Source organism: Natrix helvetica (genome assembly GCF_964273705.1).
Source record: "Natrix helvetica genome assembly, chromosome: 1".
NCBI classification, from domain to species: Eukaryota; Metazoa; Chordata; class Lepidosauria; order Squamata; family Natricidae; genus Natrix; species Natrix helvetica.
The window spans coordinates 9,780,598-9,790,963 of NC_138548.1; the positions used below are offsets into that span (position 1 = coordinate 9,780,598).

At 49.4% G+C, this 10,366-nt stretch overlaps 1 protein-coding gene across 4 annotated transcripts in view; it reads right to left on the minus strand.

Moving 5' to 3' along the window:
* LOC309394925 (transducin-like enhancer protein 1) overlaps nt 1-9,880 on the minus strand; it is a 77,661-nt gene extending 67,781 nt beyond the window's left edge. Inside the window, exons 1-2 of one of the 4 annotated variants that reach the window (XM_081958642.1) lie at nt 9,729-9,880; nt 691-798 (exon numbers count right to left, since the gene is read on the minus strand). In XM_081958642.1, the coding sequence (XP_081814768.1) occupies nt 691-714 (24 nt within the window). In that variant the 5' untranslated portion in view covers nt 715-798; nt 9,729-9,880. Of the gene's footprint in view, nt 1-690; nt 799-5,222; nt 5,268-5,299; nt 5,618-9,728 lie in introns of those variants that run through there. The other 3 variants (XM_081958643.1, XM_081958640.1, XM_081958641.1) reach the window with 3 other exon arrangements.
* Between the last annotated feature and the right edge of the window lie 486 nt (nt 9,881-10,366).

Consider the following 10,366-nt stretch of genomic DNA (forward strand, 5'->3'; position numbering starts at 1 on the left):
TTATATTTTCCTGTAAGGTCATCAGTTAAATTCCCATTCTGCCCACCCCCTCCCCCAATTAAAAACACAGCCCGAGCCATCAAAAATCAGTGGGATGACTTTGGGCCAATCACCAGGAGATGGTGAATTCTAGTCCCACCTTAGCCTTGAAAGCCGACTGGGTGACTTTGGGCCAATCACCAGGAGACGGTGAGTTCTAGTCCCACCTTAGCCCTGAAAGCCAGCTGGGTGACTTTGGGCCAATCACCAGGAGATGGTGAGTTCTAGTCCCACCTTAGCCCTGAAAGTCAGCTGGGTGACTTTGGGCCAATCACCAGGAGATGGTGAGTTCTAGTCCCACCTTAGCCCTGAAAGCCGGATGGGTGACTTTGGCCCAGTCTCTCAGTCTCAGACTGTCCCACCTATTGTTTCTGAGGAAAACGGGGAGGAGGAAAGAATATTAAGGGATGTTGGCTGGCTGGAGTTATTTATTAAAACAAAAAAGTAATAAAGGAGGGACCATGAATTAAATAAACTTTTTTTTAAAAAGATCCCAACCGTCTGAAACACATCACTGAAGCACTGACATTTGCATAAGGAGTTCAATCAACCTAAAATAAAGTATATTTTTATTTTTTTCGGCTGGAGTTGGGAACCTAAAGATTGGAGGTGGAAGGGAAATTAAAGAAAAACAACCCAGAGATAACTTACCGGGGGCCTATTCTGGGAGAACATCCTTGTAAATCAACCATAGGTTTGTGATTTTAGGTAAGGCCACTACGTCTCCGGTTTGGGGAAAACCCACGTTCTGGGGGTAACCTAGGGAGAAGAAGACGTTACATGGTTATATTGGAAGCATCCGTTATCTTGTCCTGGTCCCAGGTCAGAAATTACGAGCAATTCTGTTCGTTGAAGTCCACCCGTCTTAAAACTTGCCAAGGTGGTGAAACTCTGAATTTTAAGCACCTTTTTAGTACAAAGCTGTAAGCAAAAAGCAGTCTAGAAATGGCGGACGAGATTTTCAAAATGAGCCGTGAATGTTATTCCAGCAGTCATAAAATGCGCCGTTATTGGGACTGAACAGAGTTGCCTATCGGCATCTATTTATTTTACACCTAATTTATTTTACGCCACATCGTCGAAGCAACGGGAACTAATGAACAAGAAATAAAAGAAACCCACAAGTCATGTATTGGGGATAAGCGTCATCCTTCTGTTGGTGAGGAAAACAGAGCTTCATGAGGACTAGCACCCCAGAAAGCCTGCCACACGTTTCTCTTCTCCTTTCCAAAGTATGGGGTCATCGCCTCTTGTAGGAAGCCCTTCTACACCATTCGACTATGGCAGGGGTGTCCAAACTTGGGAACTTTAAGACTTGTGGACTTCAACTCCTAGAATTCCCCAGCCAGCCATGCTGGCTGGGGAATTCTGGGAATTGAAGTCCACAAGTCTTAAAGTTCTCAAGTTTGGACACCCCTGGACTATGGTTTATCCATTGCATTCTCTTCTTTGCAATCATGGCTTAAATCCTGATTTAGGATAGCAATAAGGGACCCATCATGGGGGAAAAATTGTAGTTTAAATCACTAAAACATGCTCTATTTTTTTTAAAAGCAATAAAACAACCAAAAGCAATAAGATCCACAAGCCACAAAGTATTACAAGACCCCCCTCCTTCAGCAGCCCAAATTGTGTCCACTGAGGCCTGTAGCAATTACAGGTAGTCCTCGACTTACAACCATCCATTTAGCGACTGAACGGGGGCTGAATAAAATGATTTATGGCCGGTCCTTGCACTTACAACCATTGCAGCATTTCCCCCAATCATATGATCAAAATTTGGGAGCTTGGCAACCGGCCTGCATTTATGATCGCCATTTATGGCCTTCCCAAGCAAAGTCAATGGGGGAAGCCGGGTTTGCTTAACGACCACCCGATTCACTTAAAAACCGCACCGATTTGCTTAACAACCAAGGCAAAAAACAACAACAACAACCACCACCAGGTTGTAAAATCGAGCGTGACTCTTTTAAACAACCGCCTTGCTTAGCAACGGAAATTCTGGTCCCCAACGGCGGTCGTAAGTCGAGGACTACCTCCAAAGACTGCTGGAAAGCCACCCTTTTTGCCCTAACCGATAAAAACCCCAAACGCATCATCGGTTTGAGAGATGCTGACCCCTCCAAGGCCCTTCGCAGACCGGAAGGATATCTGTTGTCTGCTCAGAAGGAAATTACAGGGCGAACAAGGCCGCCTCTGGGCATGTCAAGGGCGTGTTTTTTTCCCCCCTCCTCCCGCTTCCAATTCCCAAGGCTGCAGACTTCAGGAAGCATAAATTTCCTTTTTAACACATGTGTGACTGGGGGTGGGTGGGTGGGGGAGGAGGAGCCACAACTCACCCCCCTCCCCTTTTTAATTTCTCCAGGGAGAAAGAGACCTACCACCCACCAACCCCACGCGGCTCTTTTCTATTTCATTTTTTTGTTTTAACCGTCACACACCATTCCCTCTTTTCAGCTGTCCTTACATGCGCCCCTCGATTAATTTTAACGTCCCCCCCCCCCAAGTTATTGCCTGCTTCGCAGGTAAGGATATAAAAACCCTCCCAGCTGCAGCCATTCCTGACTACACACCCCCCTTTCCCCAATTCCTCCTACCAAAGCCAGCTTTTATCAGGAAGGATGTGCAAAACCCCAGGGGAAGGAAGGCATAAGGCATGTGTGTGTGTGTGTGTGTGTGTGTGTGTGTGTGTGTGTAAGGACCCTCAAACTTGGATTGCCTGCAGGGTTTTCCTTAAAACAACAACAACAACCAGACAACAACAACAAAGCACCCCACAATAAATCAGTTTTAAACTCAATTATTTTCACCGGTTTATCAACTACGTGAAGGAACGGGCAGTCCTCGACATACGACCACCGTCTGAAACTGGAACTTTGATGCAGTCAGAAGGCGAGATGTCGCCTGCAGATAAAAGCAGACAGGCAGTCCTCTCCACCTACGATCACAATCGACCCCGAAACGTACGTTGATACATTTTAAGCGAGTTTGGCTCCGCTTTACGCCTTTTCTCGCCGCCTTCGTTAAGTGAATCACTGCCGTTGTTAAAAGTAGTCGCACGTTTGTTCCGCGAATCTGGTTTTCCCCATCGACTTTGCTTGTTGGAAGGTCGCCAAGGTGACCCCAGGACACAGCAACCGTCATAAATACGAGCCGAGAGTCTGAATTTTGATCAAGTGACCACAGAGATGCTACGATGGTCTTTAAGTGTGAAAACTGGTCCTAAGTCACTTTTTTCAGTGCCGTTGTAACTAAACGAACTGTTGTAAGTTGAGGACTAGCTGTAATGCATGGAAAAAACTCATATTTTAATGAATTTCTGAAATAAAAAAGCTGGAATCCCAAATTGGGATTGGAAAAAAAACAGATGGAGATATAAAAAAAAACAGCACTGGCACTACAACTTAGAAATTTGACTCTAATAAGGAGGCGCATTGACAGATTGGGGAAAAGAAGTGAAAGGGTGGGAGATAGACTGCTTCTGCATCTGGAGTCTCCATCTCCCAGGCCAAAAGTCCCAACAAATGGAAACTTCACATCTGCATGTGCCTCTTACTCTCCCCCAATTTAGGGAAAAGACGTCAATGATTGAAAAGGAAGCGTTTGCACAATTCATAAAGCATCTGAAAGCAAAGTGGGCTCTATTCTGTTCACCTTTAATGATGATTTAAGTCTTCTCTTGTCTGCTGGGCAAATCCCGCCTAACAAATCAATGCACCCTAACCCTAAACACACAAACAGACTAAAAGTTCATTTCTCTAAGCAGGCTAAACGTCCTCGACTTACAACAGCTCATTTAGCGACGCTTCAAAGTGACGACGGTGTTGCAAAAAAGCAAATTACAGCTGTTTTTCACACCTACGACCGTTGCAACATCCCCATGGTCACATGCCTCCAAAAATCCGGATGTTTGGCAACAAACGGACTCATACTTACGACGGTTGCAGCGTCCCGGGATCGTGTGATCTTTTGCCACCCTTCTTAGAAGCAAAGTTCACGGGGAAGCCGGGTTCACTTAACAACCGTCTTAACCAACTTAACAATGGCAGCGATTCACTTAACAACATGAGTGGCGAGAAAAATCGAATTCACTTCCCCGACGTTTCACTTAGCAACAGAAATTTGGAGGCTCAATTACGGTCGTACGTCCAGAACTACCTGTATTGTCTGAATACACCCCCCCCCCCAAACCTCCAATCTAACCATGTTGTGGGCCACCGATGTTAGTCCTGGTTTCAGAAAAGCGTGTAGACCGCCTATTAAGATTTGATCTTACCCAGTGGGGATCTTTGGCAGGGTAATTAACAATGCAAGCTTGTTTTCTCCAAAGTTCTTGCAAACTGATAGACAACATCAAACAAAATGCTCTCTACGGATCTTGAATAAAGGATCTTAAAACCTGCCTCACCACCAGCACCCTGTCCCAACAGACTCCCACCCCATCCAGTCCTTATGGGTGGGAAGGTAGAACTGGCTCTCTTTTTTCAGGAGCCAGGAAAAAGCACTCGGCACATGTTCAGGGTGGTCTATTATCCCTTGTGCCACGAGGAAGGGGGGGGGGGAGGAAATAATAAATTTAAATAAAAATATAGGCACTGGGCTGAGATTTCAAGGACTTAAGAGAGATGCTGCCGCCCCTGAAGCTGGCAACCAGCCCTCTCTTGCTTGCTTCCCAGGGAAACCCAGCTTAACGGGAGGAGGAAAAAAAAACCAGGAGCAAAGTAACATTAATCACAGTTTAATTCGTGGGTATTTGGCGAGGAAGGGGAGCTGCACGAGATAAAACAAGGGGGATGCGGGGAGGGGGTTTCCTAACCCCAGATGCCTCTTTGTATTAAAGAAAGAAATAACAGGAACAGCACCCCCCACCACCACACACACCAAGCAAGCACCCCAATTAACCGTCGCCCCAATTAACCACCGCCACCTATTTTCCCACGAATAAGGAACTCGCGTCTTGTCCGATTTAGGAAGCCCCCCTACCCTTCTTTAAAAAAAACAACAACCAAAGCAAGTCCCGGATACAAAATCGCCCCCCCCCCCCAATGATTTCTCCCAGCCTAACAATAGTCCAGCAGCCAGCAGGTACGACCGAGTAGATCCCCCAGCAGGAAAGAGATCCACCCTTCCCTTTCCTAAACCTCACCGCCTACCGTTGAAAGCGCTGCACCCACCCACTGCACCTTTGGGGAGACGGACCCGAAGGAGACAGGGGAGATCTACCTCCACCGCGCGAGAGGGACGGGGGGGAAACACTCACCCGGGATCGCAGGATTCGCCCGCGCCTCCTCCTTTGCGGGGGGGGGGTGAAAGGGAGAGCGTGGGCGGGGTGGCTCCGGGTCAGGGCTGCCCTGTCGGGGTGTTTGCAAGAGGGAGAAAGAAAAGAGAGAGAGAGAGAGAGAGAGAGAGAGAAGCCCCCCCCCCCTCTTTTCAACGCCCCTTCTTCCTTTCCTCGCTTTCTCTCTCTCTCTCTCTTTTTTTTACGCCTCCCCCCCCCCCGCGGCAGCTTTGCGGGGGAGAAGCGATCAATGGAACGCCCGCCAGCTCCACGTGGGGTCTGCCGCTTTCTCTTTCGCCACAGTCGAACGCGCCGCAACCAATCAGAGCGCCGGGAAGGGAGGGGGGGAGAGAGGGGCGGGGGGGAGGAGGAGAAGAAAGGGAAGGGAAGGGAAGAAATAAATAAGGCGCTCGCGGCCCACGTGGGGGGGAGGAGGAGGAGGCGGGGGAAGGAGGGGGGGAAAGCCACAAAACCCCAGGACGCGCCTGATTGGTCCGGCGCGGCTTCCCGTAGCAAATGTGTCAATCTGGATAGAACGCGAGGTAGCCGAGAGGAGAGGAGGAGGAGGAGGGGGGGGGGAGAGAAGGGAAGCGCTCGTTCGCTCTCCCGCTTCTTTTTTTTCCTCTCTCTCTCTCTTTTTTTTAGGTTAACCCTTGAAGTGCCGGCGGGGATGAAAATTGGTTTAACCCTTGAAAAGGGGGAAGGAGAGGCGAAAGGGGTTAAGGGTGGAAAAGTTGAGAGGGGGGAGGGGAAAGGGGGGCAGGGGGGAGAGGGGGGAGGGGGAGGGAGAGAAGATTTGTTTTAACCCTTTTAAGATCAGGAGGGAAAGGGAAAAGGGGGGGCAGAGGGAGAAAGGGGAGACGGAAGGAGAAAGGGAGGGCCGAGGGGAAAGTGGGGAGAGGGGCTGCAGGGGGCACAGAGTGTGAAAAGAGAGCAGGGGAAGGGGGGGACAGAATGGGGACATTGAGGGACAGGGAAAACGGGGGACAGAAGGTAAAAAGAGGGCAAGGGAAGGGGGGCAGGGAAAAGGGCAGACGGGGAATGGGGGACAGGGGAAAGACGAAAAGGGGGACAGGAAAAGGGGGGACAGATGGAGAAAGGGGGATAAAGGGGAAAAAGGGAAAAGGGATAAAGAGAAAAGGGGATGGGGAAAGGGGGGGCAGAGGGTGAAAAGGGGGAAAGAGGGAGACAAAGAGAAAGTGGGGACAGGGAAAGGGGGGACAGGAAAAGCAGGGACGGGAAAGGGGGACAAAGAAAAGAAGGACGGGAAAGTGGGGACAGAGGGAAAAGTGGGGATGGGAAAGGGGGACAGAGGGAAAAAGGGGGGACAAAGAGAAAGCGGGGACAGAGGGAAAAAGGGGGAATAAAGAAAGGGGGATGGGGAAAGGGGGGACAGAGAGTGAAAAGGGGGAAAGAGGGAAAAAGGGGGACAGGAAAAGCAGGGAGGGGGGAAAGGGGACAGAGGGTGAAAAGCGGGGGAAAGGGGACGGGAAAAGGGGGACGGGAAAGGGACAGATAAAGGGGGGTCAGGAAAAGCAGGGATGGGGGGGAAAGGGGGACAGAGGGGAAAGGGGGACGGGAAAAGCAGGGACAGAGGGGAAAGGGGACAGGGTAAAAAGGGGGACAGGAGAAAGGGGGGACAGATGGGAAAGGGGACAAAGAGAAAAGGGGGGCAGGGGGAACAGGGGAAAAGAGGGCAGAGAGGAGGAAGAGAGATTTTTCTTAACAGGAGGGGAAAAGACACAGGTCAAGCCAATGTGGAACAAGTTAACCCTTCAAGAGCCAGAAAGCTTCCAGGACAAACTGCAGCGGAGGAAGGGGGGGGGGAGCAGTTGAACTCTTGCAAAGTCTGGACTTAGGGAAGGAAGGTGATTTTTTTTAACCTTTAGAAAGGAAAGAAGAAGGAAACGAGTGCAAAGCAAGGGGGGGCTGTGGGGGGTGGGACAGCAAGCTTCTCAAAGGCCTGGCTCTGTGGATTCAGTTTGGTCAAGAATGGGGGGGGAGCAGGGGGGGGGACGACAAACCAGAGGAAAAACGGGGTTAAAGTCTGAGGAAAATCCCGAGGGGGAAAAAATAGAGGGGTGTGGAAAGGGGGAGGTAAATGAATCCCCCAAGGCCAGGGGAGTGAGAAGGAGATCAACCAGGTTAACCCTTCCAAGATCTCCCAGAGGAAGGATTAACTCTTACCTGTCCAGAGGGTGAGAAGGAATTATGGATGAAAAAGGGAGTAAAAATTACATTTATTAGAGCAGTGTGGACTTCAAGCGGGCTGGGGAATTCTGGGAATTGAAGTCTACACGGCTTAACATGGCCTAGGATGAGAAACAAGGCAATAGAGCAGTGGTGGATTCCGGACCCCGTTCCAACCGATGCAGTTGGAACGGGCCCGGCGTCCCCCACATAGAGGTGTGTAGTGTGCGTGCACACGCAAGTGGCGCACGCATGTGTCGTACCTGCCAGCAACGCCTCTGCAAGCCTCCACGATGCGCCAGGTGCTCGGTGGAGCGTTGCGCAGGCGCTGTACATGCCATGAGCGCCGAAGGCTTTAAAGGACAGGTAAGGAGCTCAGGCGGGCGGGTGGGCCCTCTAGAGCACCGTACCGGAACGGTACCCGGTGTTCCGGGCAGGCTCTGGTACACCTGTACCGGGGCGTACCGCCTGCAACCCACCACTGCAATAGAGACTAATGGATGAGCGGGAAACCAGACCAACCGTGAATCTATGTACAGTATATAAAAGCGAAATACTACTCATGCATCATCATGAAATCTCCAGAACCGTAAAGTCTACTAACTTGAAATTCGGCACGTATGTTCCTCTTGGCTTCTAGGTGCTCACTAACAAAGGATTTTCTGAAACGACCAACAGATCATTAGTATTTCTTACATTATTATTAACATGCTCTGATGCTAAGGAGTTAGACCTTCTACTCACCCTCCCCACCTGAAAAGAATTCTGTTCCAACTGCCACTTGGGCATGGGCATGGGCATGGGCATGGCCAGCATGTGACTCATCTTTAGACATTCTACTCCCCCTCCCCACCTGAAAAGAATTCTGTTCCAACTGCCACTTGGGCATGGGTATGGCCAGCATGTGACTCATCTTTAGACATTCTACTTCCCCTCCCCACCTGAAAAGAATTCTGTTCCAACTGCCACTTGGGCATAGGTATGGCCAGCATGTGACTCATCTTTAGACATTCTACTTCCCCTCCCCACCTGAAAAACACTCTAATGCTAAGGAGTTAGACTGAGGGAGAGAAGGGGATAGGATAGAGAAGCCTCTGGGGCAAGTCTGAGGGAGAGAAGGGGAGAGGAGACGCCGGTCATAACTATTCATTAATTTTCAAGCTGTAAGTATCAATTTATCAAGCCCGATCACATAGCTTTGTAGTGGAGCATGGGTATGCAGGTAGTCTTATATATTTTCCCGTACAAAAAATAAAATAAAATTCAATCTGGACAGAAAAATAGAATTCGATCTGAAAGCCCTCAGAGCAAGGAGAAAACAGACATCACCACTTAAATGAGTGACTGCAGCTTAAGGACTAGAATCTTGGAAATGATGCCAAACAAAGGTAAGTAAATCAGTTTGGGGGAAAGGGGGAACTGTTTGGTTGCTGCAACCGCCGTAAGTACATGCCAGTTGCCAAGTGTCTGAATGTTGACCAGGTGACCACGGGAATGCAGCCGCGGCCGTTAAGTATCAAAAAATGATCCCAACCAAGTCAGTTTTTTTCGGTGATGTTATAACTTTGAATGGTCATTAAACAAACTGTTGCAAGTCGGGGACTACCTCCCTTATGTAAGCCATGCTTAGCCACAGACGTGTACATTCAATGAACTCTTGGCCGGGGAACAAACCACCATTCCAGAATTAAACAAACTCTCATATAAAATTACCCCCCCCCTATAAAATGGAGCCTACCAGCCTCCGCAAGCGAGCTGGGGAATTCTGGGAGTTGAAGTCCACACGGCTTAAAAGGGCCCCAGGATGAGGAAACACGGCAATGGAGACTAATGGATAAGCGGGAAACCAGACAAGCAGTGAATGTTATATATTTGACCATATCTTTCTATGCATTTTCTATGGTTTCTCCCCTCCCCCCCTGTTTCTAAATGTGTTCCCTTTGTTTCTTTGGGGGGGGGGATTTTTATATTTGTCCCAAGTGGCTTGGACCCTCTCTGAATGATGCATAAATAAAATAAATAGATCTGCTGAAGAAACCTAGTGGCTTTCCTTGCCAAAGGAAATCCCTTGAGATGTTCTGATCAAGGCTTCCCCAAAAAGCACGAGGGAGAGTCCTGGTCCCGGCAAAACCCCTTTTATTAAACGAATGTGAATTCCTCTCATTCACATTCAGCAAGGCCTGGCAAACAGTCTTTCCAAGGAGTATTTATGACCACAGACCTTATCTAGCTTGGAAAGCTGCCAGGTCAATATTTTCCCAAAGGAGGTGCTGTGCAAGGAAAGACTGGGCACAGAGTCTCGGAGATTCAAGGACAGATCTTCACACTCCTGAAACAAATCGAATGACCGAACGAAGGAATTGTTTCCTGCAAAATCCCACTCCCCTTTCGCTCCTCTTTTATTTCCTATGGGAGGGGCCAATCACCTTCCACCTGTGACTTTACTCCCAAGTCGACCCTGATTTCTCAGTTGTTCTTTTCTTCTGGCCGCTCGGCGCATGCGCACACTGGGAACAGGCTCCAGCTGTTCCTCTGCCTCACTGCTGTCTAACTCCGAAGGCAGCTGATCACTGCCAGACGGCCTTGGCCGTGTCTCTGCCTCCGACGCAGAGCCCTTGTCCGAGCCTTCCCCAGCTTCCAGGACTGGCCCATGTTCCTCCCCAATCCTCACTGTCCGACTCTGCTGGCCACTGGCAGGCCACAACAGAGAGTGTCCAAAGAAACCCCTCCTCCCCCAGGATTTGAGTCTGAAAAGACCCTCTCCTTGAATTTGGGAGGATTCAGTGATTGAACATTTCAACACTAACCTGCCTGGTTCCCTCCACCTCATCCTATAATTCGGGGATTTGTTGTAAATTT